The following is a 25881-nucleotide window of genomic DNA, read 5'->3' as shown; positions in this document are numbered from 1 at the left end:
ATTTGGGAGTTGTGACAGCAACAAAGCAGATGGCATGTAAGTAGCATTATTACACCAGAATGGCATTAGATGACCACCAGCAGGGTAAGCAGTAGCCAATGGTTACACCTCAGTCACACAGGAGGCTGCTATAAAGGCCATGCTGTCAGTCCCTGGAGATAGGCTGCACAGTGACAGACCTGAGACTACACATTATATATAAGACATGGACTATCAGCTGCACAACAGAGAGCCGGCCTAGGCGGGGGTGTAGCTCCCCAGTAATGTTGCAGATCAGGTACAGTACTGACCCTAACCAGCGACCGTCAGGGAAGCATCACTCTGGGCTCACTACTGTCCACAACAGCGACCAGGCAGCGCTATCATAGCTTGGATCAGAGCCGTGTTTGGGGTGACCTGGGAAGGAGGTTACAGCGACCACTCACCTTTACTGCAGCAGGATGATGGGGGCTGAGATGGCAGCGCTGGGCGAGGCCGACCTACAGGAGGGAGACCTGCAGGAAACACAGGACGTTACACACAGAAAAAAAAAAAGGCACCTCCCTCTGTGTGGAAGAGCTGTATTTCCCCACAATGTTGCTGGGCACCAGCACAGAGCAGCCGGGGCAGCGACCGTCAGGGGAAAGCCTCTATGTCGGCCTCTGTTTGACCAAGCTAGTTACAGATAATCCTCTAACCCGGCTTCGATCAGGGCCTTATCCACACTCAGCAGCACTGACAGATAGTTACCTCATCACGTTCCTGGAACACTGGTGGGAGAGGCACTGCCAGGTCACCGGGCACCAGCACAGCCAGGATAATACACCGTCATTCCTCTTTATTCCCTGACACTGCATCTGCAATAATGCAAAAACTGGACAATATGATATTACGTAACAAAGTTATTTACTTATGTCGTCTATCCCCAGTAGCACCCAGGGCTTATTGCCATTTTATACATACAGTATGATTTTAGTGATTTTTAAAAAGGTGTAAGATTTTCAGAATGGCAACCAAATTAAAGTACACACAAGTAATCCAAATGCAAAATTCAGGCAGGTATAGCGAAGGCTTGTGAACATAATTGCTCTTAATTAGTTGCAGATCACATTTGGTTTATTATACACATAAAAGGTCCTTAGACCTTGAGCAAATGTTTTTTTCCCCTTTTTACGTTCTGGCATGTTAAAAAAAAAAAAATTAGACTGCAAATCAGAGTGGAAAGTTCTCATCAGTTATCGCTTCTGACGGCACTTCCTATTCCAGGTTCTCATCATAGTACAGTCCTGAAAATACTGAACACCTTAAGTTGCTCAAAGCAGAGACTCGCTACACAAAGCAGACGTCCTTTGTGTGCTTAGCCCAAGCACTAGACTTACTCATATAGACTTGCAACTGAGGGACATCAATCGTGGCCTAAAAGGGAAGAGAAATAAATCAGTTTTCTTAAAAAATATAAGTAGAACACCTCACAAGGATAAACATGGAAGCAGTCAGAAGACCTGTTCTCAACAAGAAAGTTCTGCCGGTAATTCCAGCTATTTTCGGTTCTGCTTCATCATCTACCTCCATGTATCGCTGCAGATACTATTGTTCAAGCCTTAAAGGGAGCATCTACACACAACCTAAACTCAGCATCCCCTTATTGTAGAGAGTAACGCAATTATATGACCTTCTCATTCTGTATTACACATGGAAATACTCTTGCTGAGCAAAAGCCTTTTCAAGATTGTGTACTGCTTGCACTGAGATATAACTACATTTGGCCTGTATCTAGTACAATACCATAGTTACAATAAATCCATCTTACACATGGACTTTATTTAATGCCACATAACCTATTAAAGATGGGTTATCCAAGACTCACCTTGCTTTCTGAGGACAAGTGTTCCCGATGTTCACCTGTAAGATGTAAAGGCAGCTTCGTCAGAAAGTCACTGTACTTCTGGAGGTAACCAGGATGAAAAGCTCATGTATAGAAGTTAATGCTTGTATGATTAAGTCCCTTAAAGCCAACTTGTTCAATACACACTGACACATTAATTTTCAACACTAAAAAAAGGTAAGCAGCACTTGCAATGGAGCGTCACAATATTCATAAGGCCTCATCTAACACACCAAGACCTAGTACTGCATGAAGACAATAGGCCACAATTGCACAAATCCATACGCTCCCACAGAATAAATGCTTCAGTGCAAGTGATTGGTCAGCTTCAAGATTAACAAGTAATTTGTCCCATGAGCAACTGTGGGCTCATAGGTCTCCTTAATGTGAGTGGATGTCTAAAACTACTGTATCGGTGGCAGCGCTTGCTGGGCTCAGTCCCATATCCGCTAGGAGTCATCCAACAGTCTCCAATTATATAGAGTCATCATTGACCAGCCTAGTTCCCAGTGTCAGGAGGAGCTTCTCTGGGCAGTGCGTAAATCAATACAGAAATGAATGAGGCCCTCAGGCATTCAGAATATATAGAATTGAGCACACTTACTGACAAAGTAAAAATCTTTCAAATGGACATTGAATTCATGCTTGGTCACAGGCCATAGTGACAAGAGATTAGATACATCCAGAAAAGTAAAAGGTTTTTTTTTTTTCCAGACATGGGACATACAGTGGCCTGAATACTGCCTCTATGTCACATCACCACCGCACAAATCTGCCTGGATGGAGGTCTCCTTATGGCTCAGCCACATGCACTAAAGTGGTCACTATGACCATTTAATACGCATTGAGTATATAATGTGACTGTTACAGAACTACATAGCTGTGTATTTATATGGCTGCTTGGTAAGTGGAGAGTTAGAAGGACCACTTGTTAGATGCAGGCATTGTATCCAAGCATATACCTTCCATACTGCCTGGCTGACAATAAGCCGCATCAGGGGACTATTCCAGATACAGTACAGAGACTACAGAAGAGGAACACAGGTGAGCAGCATACAAGGCTATGGAGGGACTGTAGTCAAGTTATAACGGTGTCCTCCCTTCTGCAGTGTCCATTTATATTACAGCAGTATTGGTGACTTCTGGTCAGATGGGTTATTGTAGTTCCCAGTAGAAGAGCATACAGTTTGTGATGTGATACTGTTCGCTAATTACACTGGAGCAGGACAGAATTGCGTCCTCATGTCCCATCTGCAGTTACACAAGGTTTAAAAAAAAAAAAGTTTTTGGGGGCTACTACATGTGTTCACTCCTACACTGAGCACAGCCAGTGGCCATATGATGGGGAAGCTACGTATAGAACCATGGGAGTAAATTAATGCATTACCTTTGATAAAAGGAGCGACTCCAACCTTTAGGACATTACTTGATCTGCGAAACAGAAACTTGTTAGAAGTGCAGAATCCCATAAGGTTTAATCCCAGTGAGCAAAGAAAACACTGTCTGTGGGAGGGTTGAGTGACAACTATGGACAATAGAGAGAACCCAAGTTGTCAAAGCCCCTCCGGTTCTCTTGCATGCTAATGGAGAACCTGCTGCTATGGAGCTAGCTGCAGTCCTCGGTTACATGCTTTCATAAGAAACTTCTACCCAAGTTTACAGTACTTACACTAGCAGCTGTCATATTATACAAGCTCATTTGTTACACCCCATGTCACTAAATTGTTATTCAGTTACCCATCAGCACATTGTACTAGGGAGTATTACAGGTTACATACAGAAGGTGCGTACACAGTAGACCATGTTTAATTGAACGATTTACCTGATTCCCACACAATGGAACGACAAATCGTTGAAATAGTCAAGTGTGTGTGTACCCACTACGACATGCAGTGCGCGCTCCCGTGGAGTAGTCAGCTGCAATGTCAGGTCAACCCTACATGCAGCCCGACCTGACGATGCGGCCGACTACCCCATGCTGCAGGATCCGACATATTGGGTGTTCGGGCACCGGATCATCTAGTGTGTACTGGCTGCCTGATGTGACCAATTGCGCCGGAGGATTGGCATCATTTAGTGTGTACCCAGCATTACAGTTTATCCTGTGACAATTACATAAGCATTTTAGAAGTTTTTTTACTTTTTATTTTTGGGATCAGAGTTTATTGATTTGTTTTTCAAAACAAGTAGATGAAGCGCAGCAGAAGCAAATGCCATAATAAGAGTGTAGGGTCAGGATGGGAATAAGAATAGGGAAAGGGGTCCGTACAGCAATGAGCACAGACAAGTATGATATCAACAGCCCCTATGGGGCTGCGAACACAAATCAGCGAGTCCGGCGGTACCGTAAATGCAGCTGCACTTACTCGCACTGCAACGGGACTTGGGGCTACTTGGTGTGCCCCCCATGTATTATGTAGCAGGTAAGCAATGATTTCCATGCAATATGTGGACCAAATGCCATTACAGCAGCGGTGTAGGAGGGAGGGCCTATAGGTCCCAGGGGACTGCAATATGACATTTAGCTGCAGTAAGAATATGCCTGATAAATTTGTGCACATGGCTTGGGGGTGTCAGAATGGGTCAGGGCAGAAGAGGGGGAGAGTCAGACATGAGGGCATTAGTGACAGACTTGGTGAGAGTGGGGATTTTGGTCCAATGTGGGATGTAATGATGCAGGATTAAGTAGTGTCTCCCTCTGTGTAGCACAAATACCAGCTCCAATACAGACATTACACCCCCCCCCCCCCCCCCAGTTACATACATCCTGGTAATGCCCCCGTCATCTGCTCATAGCATATCGCTTTTACACCATCAATAACTATGTGTCATACATTAAGGTGCATTTTCCTGGTCAGTCAGTACCAAAGGTGTTTTATGTCCATCAATTCTGTTCTGCTAGAACAATTAAATGGAGCTCCATGATTTACCTGTGATAGGCCCACAAGCTTGTTTGATGTAAAAAACCTGAGGAAAAATGAAGAATTAAATAAGACACCACACAATACAAAATATCACAGAAGTTACAGCTATAAATTCAAAGCCTTTGCTCCAGTTATGTACAAGCAGCCATGTTACTTATACATTACTCACCATACTAAGCTAATACTGCCATGTAACGCAGCAGGTATATTACGGGGAGTAAATTACACAGGAAGTGTGTTTTAAATATAGATTCACATGGATTTGGGAGCGGTGACAGCAACAAAGCAGATGGCATGCAAGGAACATTACTACAACAGATTGGCATCTGATTACTGCCAGCAGGGTAAGCAGTAGCCAATGGTTACACAGGAGGCTGCTATAAAGGCCATGCTGTCAGTCCCCTGGAGATAGGTCTGTGTCTGTCCAGCCTGAGCCTACACATTATATATATAAGACACAGACTATCAGCTGCAGAGCGCGCCGGCCTAGACGCAGGTGTAGCTCCCTGGTATTGTTGCAGATCAGGTACAGTACTGACCCTAACCAGCGACCGTCAGGGAAGCATCACTCTGGGCTCACTACTGTCCACAACAGCGACCAGGCAGCGCTATCATAGCTTGGATCAGAGCCGTGTTTGGGGTGGTTCCGGGACGGACGGTACAGCGACCACTCCACTCACCTTTACGGCAGTGGGATGAATGGGGTGAGGAGGCAGTGCCGGCAGACAGGAGGACGAAGACCTGCAGGAGACACAGGACGTTACACATGGATAATGGTAACCCCCTTCCAGCGCTGTATTTCCCCACAATGTTGCTGGGCACCAGCACAGAGCAGCTACCGTCAGGGGAAAGCCTCTATGTCGGCCTCTGTTTGACCAAGCTAGTTACAGATAATCCTCTAACCCGGCTTCGATCAGGGCCTTAGCCACACTCAGCAGCACTGACAGATAGTTACCTCGTCACGTTCCTGGAGCACTGGTGGGAGAGGCACTGCCAGGTCACCGGGCACAAGCACCAGCTCCGCACCATAGGTCCATATTTTATAAGGTGCAGAGACGACGTTTATACCAACATTGTATCTCTAGGATAATACACTATGTTGTTCCTCCATTTCATTTTTCATATTGATACTGCATCCACCATAATGAAAAAAATACAAACCTAAACAATAACGAAAGTATATATATGTTATATAGCACGATCATAATACCAAAGTCCATACCTCATCCCAGTAGCACACCCAGGGCTTATTGCCATTTTATACAGTATGTGCCAGTGTTAGCAATTTTCAAAAGCTGTCAAAAAGTTTAAAATTGATGAAGTACTAACTAGATTTATATGGGCTGGTAAACATCCAAGAATTTCTGTGTTTAAATTACAACCACCATTACATCTTGGTGGGGTTAATCTCCCATGTGCTCAGGACTACACTCTGGGTACCAGTTATAGGTACGCTCTGGACTGGATAGGAGGAAGCAATAAATTTGCACATCTGGCCCTTGATCAAGCATTCAGCTCTGATTGTAATTTGGTCAGTTTACTACAGACACCTCCACATCATCTAGCTCTTGATATTAAAACTACTTTCCTTTTGAACGCTCCTTGCTCTGCCTGGCGCAGAGCAAGGAGCTTGGACTCTTCACTCTATTTTTACCAATACTTTCTAATCCTGATTTCAATGTAGTGATTCAGCTATGGTATTTCCGAGTCTCCATGGCCTTGGTTTGGTATACCAATTTTGCCTATTTTCAAATCCATAGTTATTTTACAAGATTATGATCCCTCTTTTGCCCCAAGGACAAATCTAATAGGGAACCTCAGGCCCGGGGGCCTTATAAGGCCGTGGAATCATTTGGTCTGGCCCTCTGAGCTTTTCTCCGCTAGCCTCATCTGGCTAGCAGGGTGCCTAGAATGGCAGCCTGGATCTATGCAGCAGTGCCACCTGGAGAGTCTTCAGGACGATTCAGACGGTCACACCGCTGCCCTTACAGCTCCCCGGAGCATCCCCAGGATGCTCTGGGCATTGCTGTAATCACTGGCGATTCTGACCCCGCCCCATGTGACGTCACATGGGGTGTACGTGGTCTGCACCTGGTCCACGAATGTTATATATATCAAAATGGCCCTTGACAGAAAAAAAGGTTCCCCACTGTGGTGAGGTGTGAGGTGGTAACACCCTACTTATTTACTTTATGACCATACCAGCAGGAAATTAGATATTTCCAAAATTAATACAGGTTCAGCTAAATGGAAGGATACTTTTTCAGACCCAACTTTAAAGTACATTACTTGTGTCATGCTAAACAAAATTGGTTTCCTCCTCTAATGCACTACAAATTACATAGGGCATACTATACTCCAAGACTTGAAAATCCAGTTAAATATCAAATAGTTCCAAATGCTCTGCATCTAATGCGATTATTCACTGTTTATAGGCTTGTGGTGTCGTTCAAACATTTTGGATGGAGGAACAACCTTTGATATCTTAAAGGTAATATGTAATGTACTAATGTCATGGGCTTTATGGAATTATTACACTCCTTCAACCCCCTTGAGAAGAAAATTCAGGTAGGTATAGCTATGGCTTGTGATCATGACAATTGCTCTTAATTAGTTGCAGATCACATTTGGTTTAGAATACACATAAAAAGTCCATAAGGTGCCTACACACTTGGCTATGTGCTCACGATCCAACATAGTGTCCAATTTCCCCTTGAACTGTCCCCAGCAGTCGTATGTACGATTTGGTGTTAAACTGTCCAATGTGTCGTGCCTCCTCACTATTCCAGTGCATAGTGACAGATTGTCAGATATGCCCTACAGCACGTCAGATCTGAAGATGCGATGTACAACCTGCGGGGACGCGCATCATCATCCTGAGTGGACACTCACGATTTGGGCATATTTTACACGATTTGTCGAAATCGGGCAAATCGTGTAAAACATTGCCAAGTGTATAGGCACCTTTAGACCTTATAAAAGTTGTTTACACTTTCTGGCATGTTCAAAATATAATCAGACTGCAAGTCAGAGTGGAAAGTTCTCATCAGTTATCGCTTCTGACGGCACTTCCTATTCCAGGTTCTCATCATAGTACAGTCCTGAAAATACTGAACACCTTAAGTTGCTCAAAGCAGAGACTCGCTACACAAAGCAGACGTCCTTTGGGTGCTTAGCCTAAGCACTAGACTTACTCATATAGACTTGCAACTGAGGGACATCAATCTTGGCCTAGAAGAGAAGAGTTTTAGGAAATAAGTTTCAAGATTGTGTGCCGCTAGCACTGAGATATAACAGACTTTTGCCAGTATCTGGGCCTTTGCAGTACAAGACCATAGTTACATTATATCCATCTATTCACTATATGGACTTTATTTAATGCCACATAACCTATTGAAGATGGGTTATCCCAAGACTCACCTTGCTTTCTGACGACAAGTGTTCCCGATGTTCACCTGTAAGATGTAAAGGCAGCTATGTCAGAAAGTCACTGTACTCTGTAGGCGGCCAGGATGAATAGCTCATGTATAAAGTTAATGCTTACATGATTAAGTCCCTTAGAGGACACTTAATGCCAAACCGTTCAACCCACATTGATGCATTCATTTTGGAAACTAAAATGGTAAACAGCATTTGCTAGGAGCCAGGGACATCATAATTTTCATAAGGCCACATCTAATACATCAAGACCTAGTACTGCATGAAGACAATAGGCCACAATTGCACAAATCCATACGATCCCCTAGAATAAATGCCTCAGTGCAAGTGATTGGTCAGCTTCAAGATTAACAAGTAATTTGTCCCATGACCAAGTGTGGGCTCATAGATCTCCTTAATGCAAGTGGATGACTACTGTATTGATGGCAGCGCTTGCTGGGCTCAGTCCCATATCCGCTAGGAGTCATCCAACAGTCTCCAAATATATAGTCATCATTGACCAGCCTGGTTCCCCATGTCAGGAGCTTCTCTGTACATGTGTGTAAACTAATATCAAAATGAACAAAACATGATGGTGGCCCTCATGCATTTAGAAAATATAAAATCGAGCACATTTTTTTTAAAACTGGCTACCAGCAAGCATTGCTGAGTGGAACCATTTTAGCCATGGAGAACCTGCTGGACCTGGCAAATTGTATCCAATGTAAGCAGATCAACAGCAACAAATTCAGTTTTGTATGGAGGTCTCCTGTGAAACTCAGGTTAAAAAGGACTAAAGTGGTCACTATAGCCTATGACAGTGTTTCCCAAACTATTTTGAATCATGGCACCCTAGAGCAGGGGTTCCCAACCACGGTCCTCAAGGCACACCAACAGTCCAGGTTTTAAGGATAGCCATACTTGAGCACAGGCAACTTAATTAGTACCTCAGTTATTTTGATTAAACCATCTGTGCTTTAGCATGGCTATCACCAAAACCAGGACTTAGTGTGCCTTGAGGACAGACGTTGGGAATCACTGCCCTAGAGTATCAACATTTTTTTCACAGCACCCCTGGGCCAAAAGTCCAGCAAAAAATAAACTAAAAATTGTGCTTATATGTCAACCTAACGTTCAGTTACATGGTGGTTAACAGGGTTGTGCTTCTTTATGTCAACATATTTTGATTGGCAGTCATTAGCACTGGTTTTGCCTATCACACAGACTAAAAATCATTTTATTTGCTACTGGACCACCAACCCGAGGCTCCCCTGCAAGGGCCCTGTGGCACCCAGTTTTGGAACCACTGGTCTAGGTCTACTTAATATGGATTAAATACAGTTACAGAACTACAAAGTGTTGTATTTATATGGCTACATTATGAGAGTTAAGGGGCCCATACATCTGCAAGTGATTGCCGTAATTACCCATTCTGTTGACTCCAAGTAATATTTTATGTTAAACAATGTTGAGTTGCAGTGCCACGCTCACCGCCAGTGAATAGATTCCACGCGCACAGAATCTATACAGTGAGGAGAGCGCTTGGGGGCAGCTCAGCAAATCCATAAGTGCTGTGCCCACCCCCAAAAGTGATGAAAAGGGGGCATGTCTTAAGGATACATCCCTTTTTAGGCGCGCACGAGTGCCATTTTCATGGTCCGCCACCGACCCTAGAATGAACACTACAGGGCTGAGAGTGTCATATGTAATGTGGTGCTATAGACAGCTCATGGCTAACCCCCTCCTTGCCCTCAGTACTGCCCTAACTGCTATTTGTATCCCCTCCCACCCCAGCCTTTAACCGCCTCCTTGCTCATAAGTGCCCCAAATGCTACCTCCCTGCCCCATGCCATTACTCCCCTGTACCTCAACAGCTGCCTGCCCCCAGTGCTGTTAGTCCCTAACGCTGCCTGACTCCACCCCAACTGCTGCCTGCCCCCAGGCAATGCCCAAATTGCTGCCTGCCCTTAACCCCCCTCTTTGTGCAAAGTGCTTCAGCTTCCACCCCCAGCTCTACCCCAAATGCTGCTCTGTAATAAGGTAGGGGCTGGGGCCAATATGACACAATATAAAACTCAAATCATATCAGCAACAGCCCATCTTGGTCAGACAACGATCCACACCATTCCCCACGAAAGGGCAGGGCCTAGTGACACACAGCACCAGACCACACCCAGTCAGATGCATCTCTATGGGCTTCGCCTAAAGGAGTGCAAAAGTATTGTTAAAACACCATCATCATCTCACAAATTAAATTTTATTTACAATAAATATTACTACAGTAATATTTCACCATAAGCAATGTTCTATGAACTCTTATAATATATAGGGGTCTATTCATGTAGAGCACAAACTGGCTACTGAAAAATATCACTTTATATCGCATCACATCGATGCAATACATAGCAGCGGTCCAGCTAGGCTGTTTCAGTGGGGCGCTGCATCCTGCCTTATTTCTGAAGGGCTGAAAGCACCCTGCGGGTTCTGTCCTCCACCTGCAGAGTCCCGCGGGTGGGGAAAACGACAGAGTAGCAGTCACCGCAGGTGAATGGATGCCAGGCACATGCTCTTGGGGACTGCCCGCCATGTCCGTAAGTGCTGGGCACACCCCCAAGAGTGACGAAAAGGGGGAAGTCATAAAGACATGCCCCTTATTGGTCACACGCGCCAGAAGTTCCCTAGCTCTAGGTCCGGCGCACTGCCTGCCGCCGGACCTAGAGTGAACACTACATTGTGACGTTTTGCAGCCATTCCTGTACAGTTACCTGTCCGGCGTCTTCCTCTCTGCGATCCCCGTAAGCAGTGAGAAGACAGACACATCGGTAGTCAGACATTGTGCTTCCCACTGCGCATGTGTCAGACCAGCAGGTCACGACAGACCTGCTGCTAAGGACGCTGGGCTAAAGGGGGCAGAGCCAGCACCAAGCAGAGAGCAGGGAATTTTTTAACTTCACTGCTCTGCAACACAAATTACACCATCCTGAGAGGGTGTCATCTGTTCACTGCACAGGAACGGAAAGCTGAAATCATTCACCATACTAAATTAGGGCGATACAATCTAATTTATCCACAGAGCGGTGCCGCTTGAGAGGTAACCAACTTCTAAACAGTAATCAACTCTGAATAGCACCAAAAAAGAGAAAAGCTTCCCACTACTCCATGAATAGACCCCATATTTAAAAGGTATATGCACCATAAGTGATATGGATGGTGGTTTACTTACTGTTTTTATTTGCAATACTATGTCTTTTTTAGTGTGCAAAAACAGCAATGAAGTAAAAAAAAAAAAAAACAACTACTAAGACATCCAGGGTTTTGTAGGTGAACTGCAGACAATGAACAATTTCTGTGAACATCCATTTAGTACAGCCCCTCTCCCCTGGTGGGTAGCCAGGGGATGTTGCACTCTACAGACTGGCCATACCATGTAACAATAGTGGCAGGAGACCAGTCTGCAGTCTGGGTGTTAATGAACCTATTTAAATATAAAGAAGGACAAACTGAACAGAGTGCAAGTGGAGTGCAGTATGAAAAAGACATAACATTAAAACATAATCCATTGGAATATAAACCCTAAAGGCCAACAGTAAAGAGGTTAAACAATGGCTTACAAACCGCTTTAAGATAGCTACTACTAAAAACTAGGGCCCTCTCATAAAGTCGGGCCCCGCAATAGGGCTCAAGCCACAGAAGACAGAGACGGTCAGTTCTTCAGGCTCGTTAGCCATAAGGCAGATGCAGGACGGCCTGATGGGAATGGATCTAGGTTACAGCAAGTTGCAACCGCACTGAGCACACATGCGGCCAGGGGTGTCCGGGGCTGAGCACCGCGCTGTACGCGAAGTGTGGCCATGTAGCATGCTAAAACCAGGGCATCCATCTCACACTCACCTTCGCCCTCTTTCTGCGGCCCATCAGAGGACGAGAAAGGGCCGGCAGCGGACACTCGGGGCCGCTCTCATCCATCATTACCCCGGCTGCACTCTAACTTCTCGGCGGCAGCGATGGAAGCATGCTTGTCTCGTGCTGCCCTTCGCCGGAAAGACCTTACTGACGTCAGGCGCTGGGCGGAGCCACAGGCAGAGGCGGAGCTACCCGGGAGTCAGTCGACTTGGACGGGAGCGTCGGAGGCTGGGAGCGCCAGTAATGAAGCGTGCGGTCCGTGCCGCCCATGATGGGTGTGGTCACTGGAGACACTGGGCCTGATTCAGAGCCGGACGCTCTGAATCAGGGCCCTCCTAACTAAAAATGGAGCGGCGCTCGCATACAGCTTATGCGAGCTGACAAAAAGATGGTCGCGATGGTCAAGACCATTGCGACCATCGGGCTTGCGACGAGACCCTGCGGTAGGGTCTCGCTTCCGCAAGCCCAGGAGTGCTTTTGGCTCTATCAGAGCCAAAATCACTCCCACTGACATGTCAGTGGGGCCGGCTCCAGACAGAAGGCGTTCCCATGGGAACGCCTGCGTCTGGGCAGCAACGCACCCGGCATGCCCACCAAAGGGGGCGTGCTGTCAGTCACCATCAACAGCACGCCCCCTTTGGTGCGAGACCCATAGCGATAGCTTGGCTGTCGCTATGCGGGTCTCGCGCATGCGCATGACGGAGCTCCCTCCGTCGTGCACATTAGGGCACCATCGACCCGCTTGCGAGCGGGTCTGAATTAGACCAAGAGTCCGTGCCGTGTGGCTGCTGGCTGGTGTCAGCGGGACCCCATGAGAGATGCAGCTAGCACCTGGTGGCTCTCCGGCTGGACACATCGCATGTGCCCAGGGGATAGGGTGCAAACTCTGCCTAGCAAGGGGGGAAGGACTCAAGGGGGTCAATCCAATTTGGTGCAAATTGCGAGTTTGGTTTTGCGAGTGCACCCAAGAAGGCTCCAATATAATAAAAAATGCCTATTCACGTTACTCGCAGCTGGGGTTTGTGAATTGACTGACAGATGCAATGTGAGAGATGGGCATAAAAAAGTGAGGAGACGCAAAATTGATAATTTATACTTTTTTGCCACTAGAATGCTGGGTCGCAGCTGGGATTATATTCACGTGCCCAACACGGGCGCGACCCGGCTGAGACCCCTGTCAGACAGGTGGCCCAACCCGGCACTAATTCTGGGTCCATGACGTAAACGGCATCACACGATGAGCCGGCACGTGGTGATGATCTCATTTCCAAGCGCCGGCTCTTCCTTTGCAGAGAATGGGACCCGGGTTACCTGTTCACACTGCATCACGAGCAGGGTTGAACACATGTTCAACCCTTCTCGTGATCAGTGCTGAAATGCCGGGTCACTCAACCCGGCTTATTTCAATCCAGCCCTTTCACACAGCACAATAACCCAGATTGCTGTGCGTTCATGTGCAAAAACCCGGGGTATTGGAGCTAGTGGATAAGGGGTTTTAGCAGGTCCGTATAGAAGGCTATTATAACGTTTTCCAACATACAGCAAAAACACAAGTTGTTTGCCGTGAATACACATCGACCTGGGTTTTTGCTATATTTGAATAGAAATGACCGTGGTTGAAGTCCAGGGTCCACGACCCTGCTCTGTACCAGGGTCAGAAGGAGACCCAGGAAATTCCTGGGTTTATAGACTGCTTTCTGAGGACAGGGCGGCCATGGCCATTCAGTGTCAGTTTCAGATTAGCCAGCCGGGCGCCTGCTGTGAATGAGGAAGTAAAGTACCGCAGCATGCCTGGCCCCAGCAGTCCCTGTCTTTCTGCTTCTAATCCTCGCTTCCCCTGCACCTCTAATACCTAGTGGCACCCAGCCCCTTCTCCTGTCTCTGCTTACTTCTCTTGTCCGTAGCTCCCCTCCACCTCATTCTGTTGGCGGCTCCTATCCCCTCTTATACCCAGTGGCACCCATCTCCTTCTATCCTTGCCTACCTATCCACCTCCTGTCTGCAGATCCTCTCCACCTCTAATACCCGGTGGTACCCAGCCCCTTCTCCTGTCCCTGTCTACTCCTCCTGTTCCCAGCTTCCCTCCACCTCCTACTGTATGTGGCTCCCGTCCACATCTAATACATGGTAGTGCACCCAGCCCCTTCTCCTGTCCCTGCCTGCTACTCCTGTTCACAGCTGCCCTCCATTTAGAATCTCTGACTCCCCAACTCCTCCTGTCACCGGCTCCCCAACTCCTACTCCTATCTCCCAACTACCCACCTCCTACTCCTGTTCCCAACTACCCACCTCCTGTTCCCAACTACCCACCTTCGATTGGGATGCCGGGCGCCGGTCTCCCGGCGTCAGTAAAATGACAGGTGTCTAGATTTAGACGCCTGTAATTTAACCATCGCCGGGATTAAGCAGTCGGGATTAGGTCCGCCGGCTTCCTGACTGCATACCGTTTTAAATCTAGGAACTGCAGCTCTATCTTAATGTGTACATTTTTTGGTATTAATAAAAACTGAGATGAGCAGCTCTGTTTTTTTTAGTGGACATAAGCGCAAACATATATATTTCTTGTTGGTCTTTTTGAGAGGACTTGTGGCAGTTCTCTGGAAGTCAGCAGCTGTGAATCCACTAGTGATCCTTTATTAAGGGAGCGCACCACTGTGTTGGTTTCTATGGTCATTAGGTGTACCTAGTCAATGTATGCACAGTTGGGGGGGGGGGGGCACCAGGCGGAGGTGTGTATCCACAGTAGGCATAGACATTTCAAGTAGGGGTATGTTTGCCTGGTAGTGCTCAGTGAAGGGTAAGTGGGACAAGTAGGCACAATGGAAGGGGTATATATGTAGTACAGTGCGCTACTACGTAGCAGCCGGTAAGGGATTGTCTGTGCCTAGATATATAAGGGTGAATAGTATATGATAACCAGCGCTATTCAATAATAAAACATTTATAAAGTTGAGAAACGAATGTGTCAATATGTGTCAATAATTTATTAAACCTATTAAAATTGGAAGAGCTTAAAAATTTGTTTAAAACAAAACATCCTGTGGGTAAAAAAATGTCTCTCCTACATGGTAGATGGTAATAGGACTTGCTCCCAGAATGACTGAATATCTGAACACAGCGATAATTACCAAATTGATGGATTATGGTGAAACAGTCCTCTTTAGCATATCCTTATGCAGATTCCTGGGGCTGTATAGTAGTCCACTACTGGTTGCTGGTCCGAAGTCTGTGTTGGAAGCTTGCTTAAAAGTCCAAAAGAACATCCAAGGAGAGTCCAAAAGCATCTGAGATAACTTGTCAACCTCACAGGTGTTTATGGTGAAGCCTGCTTAACGCGTTTCACTGGATCAAAACCCTCCAGCTTCATCAGAAGCATAATGCATCCAAACTCAAGAGCTCTATTTATACCCCGGTATATTGACACATTCGTTTCTCAACTTTATTAATTTTTTATTATTTGAATAGCGCTGGTTATCATATACAATGGAAGCGGTGCAGTAGAAGGATGGTTTTATGTTTCACACTGTATGCTTCTCATTGTAACATATTTCCTATCAAACTAAAATAGGAGATGGCAATCCCCATTGTACAGCAGAATCACTTAACTCCTTTAGCAGTTACATTTTTTGGGGGGTGGAGGGGTTGCACTTGAGGAGTCAAAGCAGTACTGTATCTGAATTTCAGACCTGTAGTTTTTCTCATTCCTATCAGCAGTACGGAGTAAAGGATTTTCAGCACGCCATCTGGCATGTACTAACTCTGGTAGCGATGCTTCCATGGGTCTTCAAGAAGGTAAAGACAGAAGATGTTATGGTGCTTCAGGAGCATTATGCTGAACAAACGATCTTTAGCATTGCTGAGGGCCCACCTTGGAGTTTGCCTCTAATACTTGCTCTGTTAAGCTGCATACACACGGTACGATATCTATGAACGATATGTATGATAACGATATAATTCAATGATATATTGTTAATTTATATGCAGTGAACGTCCAACGATGCGCGATCCCGCATGAACAATAATCTATGATCGTCCGTACATGCAGGTCAACTTGCACGATATTGTCAACGTTGCCTGTGCAGAGATGTGGCAGGATTACTTCACTGAAAAATATCTTTCAAAGGTCTCTTTGAAAGATATATTTGAAAGATATCTTTCGAGTCGTTTGTGGTACAGATCGTACTGTGTTTATACAGCTTAAAATCAGTGCACCGTTGATCTCCAGATTTTATCTTGGGTGGTTTTAACACCTTAGTTGTTGAAGCAATGATCCTTCAACTAGGGTTTTTTCTGACAGTTAAGTTTAGAACCATGCTTAGTGCACCAAAACCTGTTTCAGGCAAGAATTGCCACAGTGTTTGGAAGCTCTATTACCTGTTATGAAAGGGGTTCCCTCCACTTTATACTTGGACCGCTTGCTGCTGTTCTGCATGAGGGTATAGATGGGGATGTAAAGCTTAGCTCCACCTCATAGCCCTTTCTGTATTGTTTCACAGGAATCTGACTTTTTTGCCTAACGTGCAGACCTTCTCACAGGGAAAGATGTATGTTTAGCTTCTATATCTGGGCTAAAGATCATTGAGATCTCAGCCTGGTGCTGATGGCTCTGCAGCACCCTCCTTTGCAACTGTTGGATTCGGTGGAGTTTACATTAGTTACCTAGAAGGTTGCTTTCCAGTTAGCTATGCCTTCAACTAGGAGAGGTTCAGAGTTAGGAGCTTTGTCTTCTTGGTCTCCTTGCCTAAGTTCCACTCTGACCAGACTTTGTTAGAGCCAAGCATTTCAAACGTGGTTTCTCAGTTTCAGTTGAATCACAACATTAGATCACGTCATTGGACAGGGTGGCTCTCTTCGTTCATTTGTTTATATGTCTCCACAAGGCTGCTGTAGCACCATACATTGGAAATGGAACATACAGTAACATTACAAAGACAAGATCACAAATTACTTATATATATTATTATATAATTAGAACTTGCAATTTACATAACTACAAAGTGACCACAGGGTTTGCTGTATTTGATCAACAGTCATTATGTAGACACCATAATGTCAGCAAGTTCGACATGTCCAGAATGTTGACACTGAAAATGTTGACAGCTAATTTTAACCATAAACCCTGAAATTTCTGTTGTTGACATTTTCGCTGTCAACATTTCATGTGTTGACATTTTGCTGGTGTCGACATGTTGGTTGTCAAGATTCAACATAATGGTGTCAACCTTTTGACTGTCGACATGACTACATACCAAGACCACAAAAGCAGAGTGGACTCTTCTTGCGAGAGTTTGCATTCTAGAGTAAATGCCCAGTACCCACCTATAGTTCAGAATCAACCAGGCAAGCATCGGATGGCAAATAAGGGTTGGGTATGGGATGCCGGCAGTCAGAATCCTGACCCAGGCATCCCGACCCTTCCCCTAACCCTCCCTCCATGCAGCCTAAACTTAACCCCCCCAGCAGCCTAACCCTCCCCCTAGTGCCCAACCCCAATACTTACCGTCGCGATGCCTGCGGTCAGGATGCTGGCGCAGGGATTCAGACTGGTGTCGGGATTCCGTCTCCGGCATTCTGAGCACCAGCATCCTGACCGCTGGGATCTTAATTACATACCGGCAAATAAGTAGTTGTTTTTTTTAACATCAAGGTAGCACCACACAGTATTAGGAACATTTCAAAATTAACTAGACACACTATAAATATACAGCACTTAATGTTAACACTTCACCAGTCTCTAAGCCACTTTGAGGGTAGGAATCTTATTTAGAGACAGAAAGGTACTCTCCTACCAGGCTGACTGCAAATCAGTGGGCCCAGGTCTCTGTCACTCTGTTTCGATGGTCACCGATCACAAGACCTGGAGAGAGTTCAGGACAAAGGCAATACTGCAGGTCAATGATGGGTATTTGCATTGGACCAGGGATGGCCAAGTTCAGTCCTCAAGGACACCTAACTGTTCATGTTTTCCAGATCTGCTAGCTGGTGCACAAGTGTATTCATTATTAACTGACAAATGTAAAAGATCCACAGGTTATCTGGAAAACATGGACCATTAGGTGTCCTTGAGAACCGGACTTGGCCATTCCTGCTTTGGACAGTCTTCCAGGGGTCGTTTGTACCACACTGACATAAACTGTAGCCTCAAGGCCAATCTTACACGGCCATTAGCATGTGGTTAATGTCCTGTTGTTGCTGTGGTAGCTCCCTTTTAAAGGCAAAGTTTGTCCCCTGCAGTGTTCCAGGTCTTTGCAGATTGTACATTTTTGGCTACATTCCTCTTCCTTGAATAGTGCTTCTCCAAACTTGACATTTTCTAGCCAGCTATGCAAACCCTCAGTCAAAGCCGTTGGTGATCGGCAGATATGCCAACCTGCTCCTAATGCTGGGTACACACTAAGGGGTAAATTTACTTATACCCCTTTCACATCGCAAACACGGGTCGGACCCGGGTTTTGAACTCGGTCCGACCCAGGTCAAACCCGTGTCAGGGCCTTTCACATTGCCTTAATAGCCCGTTATTCCCAGGTTATTGCAGATTTGGTGCCTTTTAACTCAACCCGGGTTGCCCATGTTAAAACAGTGTGATGTAATTTTTAAAGGATTTTATTGGCTCACAATTATGATGACGTTTTCAGTAAAGAAAAGGAGGGGCTGGGGAATGCTTGCAGTGCAGATGCCTATGTCACAGGTCTGTTTAATGCAGTATGGCCAAATGCATTGGCACACAGCTCAAAGAACTTCCAGTCCATGCGGGCAGCACCACTGCGATTTTCTTTTGTGGTCGTTCACCTTATGAAATTGCTTCTTCAGTGACTTCAGCTTATTGATGACCTGCTGTTGGCTCCTGATGAATCCAGATGCAGCCAACATTTTGCTGATGTTGCCATAAGTTATCACATCCTTGACAGTGGCAGTTATCTGTTAATATATTTCTTCCTCATGCCTGATCCACAGCAACTCCATTACTACTTCATCGCTCCAGTTTGCCATGATTCCTCCGAAGTGAAAGTAAAGTGCAGTATAGTACACTGTGCTGTCTGTATATAGCTTATTAATAGCTGCTTTTTCCCCAAAGTGCGCAGTGCAGGACAGTAATGTAAATACAGAGACATGTGCTCTGTGTGCAGGCTGGTCAGCTGACTGGAAAAAGCCAATCAGCACTATTTTCTCAGACCAAGGTCGAATATCCCGGGTCTATACCATTTAAGAGCCAAATAACCTGGGTCCGACCCGTGTTTAACCCTCCTTTTAACCCGGGTTGAAAGACCAGGTCGGTCGACCAGGGTTATTCATTTTGGTGCTTTTTAAATCCAGCAATAACCTGCGAATAACCCGGGTTATGTTGGATATGTGGAAGGGGTTTAAGATTCGAGTTTGGTCCAGATGACAATCTCGGGTGAGTTTAGGCATGTTTTTAATCTTGCAAATTTACTAAAGACAAACTCTGGTGAGTTTGGGAGATATTTCTTTAATCTCACTCGTAAAACTCGGGTGAGATCGCAAACTCGAAATAACTCACCATCGGGCACTCGGAATCATGTAAGAAATACAACTCACAAATTTACCAAGAATCGAGATTACAATCTTGGGTGAGATTGTAGCAAATTTGCAGAGAAATTGAAGTTTAAAACACTTCACCTCCTGAGCTGCGAGTTTGCCAGAAACATTCACAGATCAGTGTGATTTGTGCATGTTTCTGCATGTATACCTAATTTAAAGTGTTTATATTTTTAAAAAAATGACGTAGGGTCCCCTCCCCAAAAGCATAACCAGCCATGGACTGCTCAGCCAGTCCTGGTTCCAAAAATAACGGGGAACAAAATGAGTAGAGTTCCACCGTAATTTAGGAACCAGCAGCTGGCTGCAGGGCCAGTGCTGGTTTTAAATATAGGGGAAAAAAATGCGTAGGGGTCCCCCTCTATTTAAAACCAGCACCGGATCCAAACCGACCAGAGTGTAATGCCACAGCCAGGAGACCCTATTACAGGTTCTCCATGGCCAAAGCATTCGCACCCCATGCCAGTCAGGCCAAGCCGGGCATCTCAGAGGAGGTGGGAACCCCACAAGAAGTGGTCCCCCCTCTCCCGAAACCCCAGGCTTGGTCTGAAGCCCGGGGCTCATTGGCTCATTACATATAGCAGATGCTCATTGGTTGGTTACACGTGGGTCCCAGCCAATGAGCGGCCGCTACATGTAAAGCGGCCTCTGATTGACGGGCTGTGGGATTTCCCGAGGAGGCCCAGCAGCTGTCATTCGCGAAGTATTGGTGTGTGTGACAACACATACCAATACTTTTCCATATGGGTTCCGTTACTCGGTTTGTTATGTTACCAAGACCCCTGGATGCTACGGAGACCAGCACAAGGATGGAGGTGAGTATCAGATCTTTATTCCAGGTACATCCAAACGGATTCTACATGGGACAAGGGGACAGACCAGCTGGCAACAGGTAAGTATGAGTGAGGTAGGTAGGTGTGTAATAAAATTTTACTGTATACGGTGTGTGTACTGTATTTTTTTTAACTATTTATTTTACAGTGGAGGTACGGGTGCAGTCCGCCTGCTGGCACTTGTAGTTCCACAAGTTCAAAAGGGCAGGCATAAATAGGCAGAATACAATAGTTTATAACTATTTAACACATTATTACCTCTGTACCCACAGCTCAGGGGTGCGGGGAGGATCCCCGGGCTTCAGACCAAGCGCAGGGTTTTGGAAGAGCGGGGACCTACCTCCCCTCCCTGGCTTGGGGTGCGAATGCTTTGGCCATGGAGAACCGGTAATAGGGTCTCCTGGCTGTGGCATTACACCCTGGTCAGTTTGGGTCCAGTGCTGGTTTTAAATATAGGGGACCTCTACGCATTTTTATTTCACCCTAAATTACGGTGGAACCCTACTCGTTTTGTTCCAAGTATTATTTGGAACCAGGACTGGCTGAGCAGTCCGGGGCTGGTTATGCTTTTGGGGGGGGACCCTACGTCACTTTTTTAAAAATGTAACCCTACTTTAACAGATATAACACACAAGCAGCCCGTCCCATATCTCACTGATATGTGCAGGCTTCTTGCTTAGGAGCAGGGCTGGCACTACCATTGGGCAGGTTAAACAGTTGCCTATGGGTGCTGGCTACTGAAGGGTACCTTTCGCTGCCCATAATGACAGGCAGTGGGACTGGGATTGTGTTGTGTGCATGCGCCGGCTGGACGGATCAGGTAAACACACTAGTTGACAGTTCTTCTCCTGTCTGTGTTAACTGCATGGCAGGAAAGGGGGAGAGCAGGGGAGGGAGGGGGATGAAAGGATAACACAGAACGGAGTACAGACACTGCAGTCTGGTCTCCACAACTCTTCTGTGTACTGTAGGAGAGGGGGAGGCTGAAAACATACCACAGACGGACACTGCTCTCGTCCCCTTGTACAGGCAAAGCTCTGCTTCTCTGCCTGTGTTATACATTTGGCCACAGCATGAGAGAGGGGGAGAGACAGAGCTAAAAGGATCTCTGGGGTCTATCATATAATCTGTACTGTTCCTCTTCTCAGCCTGCAACTGCAGGCTTATTGCAAGTGCTGCACTGAGGATGGCGAAGATATCGCAAAGCTGAGTATCTTACTTTTTTACAATTTGACATTGGTAAATTTGAGCAGATTGAATTTCCCATAACAAGTATGGTAAATGCCATCTGCTGACTTAAAAAATGCGAATTGAATAGTTTTGAGGATAATTTTGTGAATTGTCCTCCAAACACTATTTGATAAATTAAGGTGAAGCTAAAATAATATGAAAAGGCTGTGAAAACACACTTTTTCACATTATTTTAGTTAAAATAATTTTGATAAGTAGAGCCCTTAAGTGTGAAGTCCGCAGAGCGGCCGTGGCACTTGTAAAGCTAGCCTCGGCCACCGCTCTGTTAGTGACTGAGAATGTGTGCATTGGCAGTGCTGCACACTGTCTCCTTACTCCCCGGCCCACTCAGCGTCCGCCCTGTATCCGGCATGGTCAGTCAGGCTGCCCCAGCCTACTGTGTCAGCATCAGCGGTGACGTCACTTGCCACCTGCAGCACTCAAGCCAATGAATCAATCACTTCGCCATTTGCTCCAGGAGAAGAAAATGGATGCAGAGAGTGGAATGAGATCTGCCTGCAGCAGTGGAAAATAATTTAATTATGTAAAATATATATATATATATTATATATATATATATATACATATATTTTGTGGCAGTATCACCAGAGGTGGCACTGGTGAGCAGCAGATTCTGTGTGGGGTAGGAAAGATCCGCCCACACAGAGAAGAAAAGGAGTCTGGGAAGTTGTGTAAGGGCTGCCTTGTGGAGAGAGCTCAGGTGTGGGCAGACCAGTCAGAGAGCCCAGTGAAGCTGAGTGAGCCATTGGGAGGCCAGGAGGCATGTGTCCGAATCTTGCAGGAGGCAAGGGGGGACCACAAACTCTCAGACTGACAAGAAGGCAGTGAAGCTGCAGGCTGAGGAAGCCAAGACCTAACCTGGAGGATACAGGGAAGGCATAGAGATAGACTATGTGTGTGTAGTTGTGTCAGCCAACTAAAGACCAGGCCGGAGCCAGCATTAACCAGCCGGAAGCAGGGCTAAGCTGACTTGGGACTTTTGTTTGCAGACTAACTGCTCCCTTATAGAGAGGGTTGAAGAAGTGAGTTAGTTGCCCCAAACAGGGGCTAGGTTTGTTTGTTATTTTCTGTTCCCTGATTTCATATGCTGGCAGTAAAGCATCACCTTGTTTATTTCACATGAAAGCTGTGTGTGGACCCCTAAACACTGTACCCATTCACCCTCTGCCGAGCTAATTAACCACAAGACATCACAAAATATATATATAATCGATTCCTGCCTATCTATACATTCTAAAATTGTCGCTATTTAGCGTTATGAGTCGCACAAGAAATAAATGCTTTCAGACTTTGAGTGTGGTTCCAAAGCACAAAAAAGTTATTATTCAATATAAAAACAGATGGTTACACGCTGTGATCTAAATACAATAAGCGCAAATAAATCATACAGACCCAAGGTACAGTTGTTACATACGCACGCGCTCTGGACCCAGATACCGGCATCAAAATAGAAACCTCCGTCAACAAGAAAGCAAGCAGACTGGCATCCAGGTTTAGAGAGCCCACATATATACTCTTACAGGGATAGGCAATACAATAGAACAGTTTGGCATGATTCCATTGGTTCTTCTTCCTGGTTCTTCTGTTACAGTAAAGTTCATAGGTCAGTTTGTATGGACACAATCCAGCCTCCAACAGCCCTTTGTGTCCTTTTTCCCGCTGCATAATAAATCTAAGCTGGTTACATTACAGAGTACATTTTAATGTTTAACTCTCTATGGTCCATAGTTTGCAGACACATGTTGCGATCTTCTCACCGATGATAATGGAAATCTGCAAAGACACAGTGGATCAGTACAACACCAAACACGGTCTGCTTACCATGTACTAAACCTTAGATATCAAATTACATTTATTTCACAACATTAATAATACTGAATAAACCTTGAATATTACACTTTAATGCTAGGGAACCTTTTTATGTAAGTTTGCAGTGTATAAGTATTGGGGAATTAAGAAAAGACGCTAGTTAGCTTTGTGCGACTATGTGTTTGTGGAGTACACCGCAGTATGTGTTTTGCAGGGTTGATCATTTTATATGTTTTAGTGACTGTCTGTATTTATATGATGAGGACTTTTAACTTTTTTCTATTGCATGGGAATCACACAACGCTAAATAATAGCATCGCCGTATGTACTTATAATGGGCGAGATTCACTAAAATGGCGCTGGGCGGCCAGTCGCAAAACGGCGTTTCACTGACATTCGTAAAATGGCGTTGTGCAGATTTAATTTTAAACTGGTCCTGTCTCAGCCACTTATCCGGCTTCGACAGTCCATCCTTTGATAGCAAACAACATGCTATCATACTCTGATTTTAAAATTAATTTAGGCTTACATTATGACATATCATTTAATGTTAATTTATGGGATGGCACAAGGTGGTTCTTAAACCATCAATAATGTATCTCTAGGAGGGACATAAAACTACCCTTATACGCACACCGCGGATCTTGGGAGATCATGGGAAAGATGTGGGGATGCACCAATCCTATAAAGGAAGTCTTGAGGGGGAATAGGGACTTACATTATTTAAAATGTTTTACAATAACATTTTAATAACACATTTCATGCATGTCTGAATCTTATACATCATATGATGGTACCTTCTAGTTCAGGATTGTAATGCAATCCTACATTTACCTCAGTATTCATATTGTTATTACTGACCACCATAATTTAATTCTTTCGGTTTACCTTATTTTTACATATTCCACATGTCAACACAGTAGGAATACACCTGACACATAAGCCAATTACTATGATGACAACCAGTATGAGGATCAGGAGTTTACCTATGCTCGCAATCATTTCCTGGACCCACTCTCTTAGACCTGAGAACCATTTCACTGGGTTCAACCAAGAAACCCATTCTTCTACATTCTCCTCTACTTCAGCCACTGAAGCATTATGGTTCTTTTGAAAATTCCCATTTTAACTGCAGAATTTCACCCATCTTCCGGTCTACCACCTCCTTGGGATCGCTGGTATCGTTTGCAATGTAAGTGCAACATTTTACACCAAATTGGGTGGCCAAAGTTATGCAATACTCTCCAGTGACAGCTGTTAAGTAATTTAACACTAGTCTATGTTGCACAAGTTCTTTCTTGTAAGCTTGCAACTCCCTACCTGTATACCTAAACGTGTCATCATACATCTCGGTGATATTATCTATTAATTTTGCAAGATCTTTGATATATCTAAAATTTAGTGTACCCCGAGTGATCCTGGTGGGATCCAATACTACCAAAACTTGGAAGCCAGTTGTCTCACTAATTAACTGTGGCTTTATGCAGGTCACCAGGTATCATATTTCTTTTGACTCTGTGTTCATACTGTGTGTGAAGATATGTGTTTTTATGAATACCAAGCATTTCATCATGTGTAAGGGTCATAACTTCCCAAGTAACACAAACCTTCGGAACTTGGAGAGAGCCACTTATACGCTTTCCTTCCACATATAAAATATACATCATCAGGGAGGACATAAGGAATAGTAAACGTCATTATCATCGCACACATTTCCCTAGCAAGTGATCCTACTTCAGTTTATCCCATTTGACTCACACAAGTTTCTCGTTGTAATATCTTGGCACAATACCCTTCTGGTACCCTACTAATCATTTCTTTGGTGGAACTTAGTGTATATTTATACCGGAAGTGTCTTCCACCTGACCTAATTGTGCATAACAGTTCATAATTCATAGGCTCACGATCAGCTCTTAATGAGAAGGTCATCGTCTGGTTATTCCCAGTAACCTCCCAACTTCCTGGTTCATTGGAGTTGGTGATGTTTAAATATAAAAGTGATTTATCTACTTGGTACTGGTGGAGATAAAAATTAGGTGGTTTGGACTTAAGAAATTTTCCATCCAGTGCATGCCCTCTTTGTGATTTTAAACCCTCAGAGACATTTAATGGGATTGGCACTAATCCTACATTATGCTATCCTTGGGGTACATGAGAACACACCCAACAGTCAGTTTGGTTTAAAATTTTGCCCACCATGGTGTGATAATCCTCTAAAGGATACCCACCCCAATACTGGTTATACTTAGGTTGACACTGTTGGATGCATCTCTCATCAATTACAGACCCACAGAACTCACACATACATAATCCTCAGATGATA

At 45.1% G+C, this 25881-nt stretch overlaps 1 protein-coding gene and 10 non-coding genes across 11 annotated transcripts in view; all 11 read right to left on the bottom strand.

Moving 5' to 3' along the window:
• Nucleotides 1-12171, bottom strand: part of LOC148509252 (uncharacterized) — a 29076-nt gene extending 16905 nt beyond the window's left edge. The window contains exons 1-6 of the mRNA XM_088443443.1: nt 12097-12171; nt 8209-8243; nt 4795-4831; nt 1847-1924; nt 1359-1395; nt 426-494 (exon numbers count right to left, since the gene is read on the bottom strand). Of these exons, the coding sequence (XP_088299569.1) occupies nt 426-494; nt 1359-1395; nt 1847-1924; nt 4795-4831; nt 8209-8243; nt 12097-12171 (331 nt within the window). The remainder of the gene's footprint in view (nt 1-425; nt 495-1358; nt 1396-1846; nt 1925-4794; nt 4832-8208; nt 8244-12096) is intronic.
• LOC148509262 (small nucleolar RNA SNORA16B/SNORA16A family) lies at nt 246-385 on the bottom strand. The gene has a single exon (XR_015869461.1). It is a non-coding gene; the product is annotated as a small nucleolar RNA SNORA16B/SNORA16A family (small nucleolar RNA).
• On the bottom strand, nt 557-698 carry LOC148509261 (small nucleolar RNA SNORA16B/SNORA16A family). Its single transcript, XR_015869462.1, has one exon. It is a non-coding gene; the product is annotated as a small nucleolar RNA SNORA16B/SNORA16A family (small nucleolar RNA).
• LOC148509260 (small nucleolar RNA SNORD49) lies at nt 1190-1260 on the bottom strand. Its single transcript, XR_015869469.1, has one exon. It is a non-coding gene; the product is annotated as a small nucleolar RNA SNORD49 (small nucleolar RNA).
• Nucleotides 1471-1543, bottom strand: LOC148509259 (small nucleolar RNA SNORD65). The gene has a single exon (XR_015869475.1). It is a non-coding gene; the product is annotated as a small nucleolar RNA SNORD65 (small nucleolar RNA).
• Nucleotides 2291-2363, bottom strand: LOC148509258 (small nucleolar RNA SNORD99). The gene has a single exon (XR_015869481.1). It is a non-coding gene; the product is annotated as a small nucleolar RNA SNORD99 (small nucleolar RNA).
• On the bottom strand, nt 3366-3497 carry LOC148509257 (small nucleolar RNA SNORA44). The gene has a single exon (XR_015869471.1). It is a non-coding gene; the product is annotated as a small nucleolar RNA SNORA44 (small nucleolar RNA).
• Nucleotides 5283-5422, bottom strand: LOC148509256 (small nucleolar RNA SNORA16B/SNORA16A family). Its single transcript, XR_015869463.1, has one exon. It is a non-coding gene; the product is annotated as a small nucleolar RNA SNORA16B/SNORA16A family (small nucleolar RNA).
• Nucleotides 5580-5712, bottom strand: LOC148509255 (small nucleolar RNA SNORA16B/SNORA16A family). Its single transcript, XR_015869465.1, has one exon. It is a non-coding gene; the product is annotated as a small nucleolar RNA SNORA16B/SNORA16A family (small nucleolar RNA).
• LOC148509254 (small nucleolar RNA SNORD49) lies at nt 7814-7884 on the bottom strand. Its single transcript, XR_015869468.1, has one exon. It is a non-coding gene; the product is annotated as a small nucleolar RNA SNORD49 (small nucleolar RNA).
• LOC148509253 (small nucleolar RNA SNORD99) lies at nt 8660-8730 on the bottom strand. The gene has a single exon (XR_015869482.1). It is a non-coding gene; the product is annotated as a small nucleolar RNA SNORD99 (small nucleolar RNA).
• Nucleotides 12172-25881: the final 13710 nt, after the last annotated feature.

This window comes from Taudactylus pleione, unplaced genomic scaffold (assembly GCF_031769625.1).
Source record: "Taudactylus pleione unplaced genomic scaffold, aTauple2 ptg000329l, whole genome shotgun sequence".
Lineage (NCBI taxonomy): Eukaryota > Metazoa > Chordata > Amphibia > Anura > Myobatrachidae > Taudactylus > Taudactylus pleione.
The sequence above is the reverse complement of the archived record's forward strand: the minus strand, read 5'-3'. Positions and strand labels throughout refer to the sequence as shown.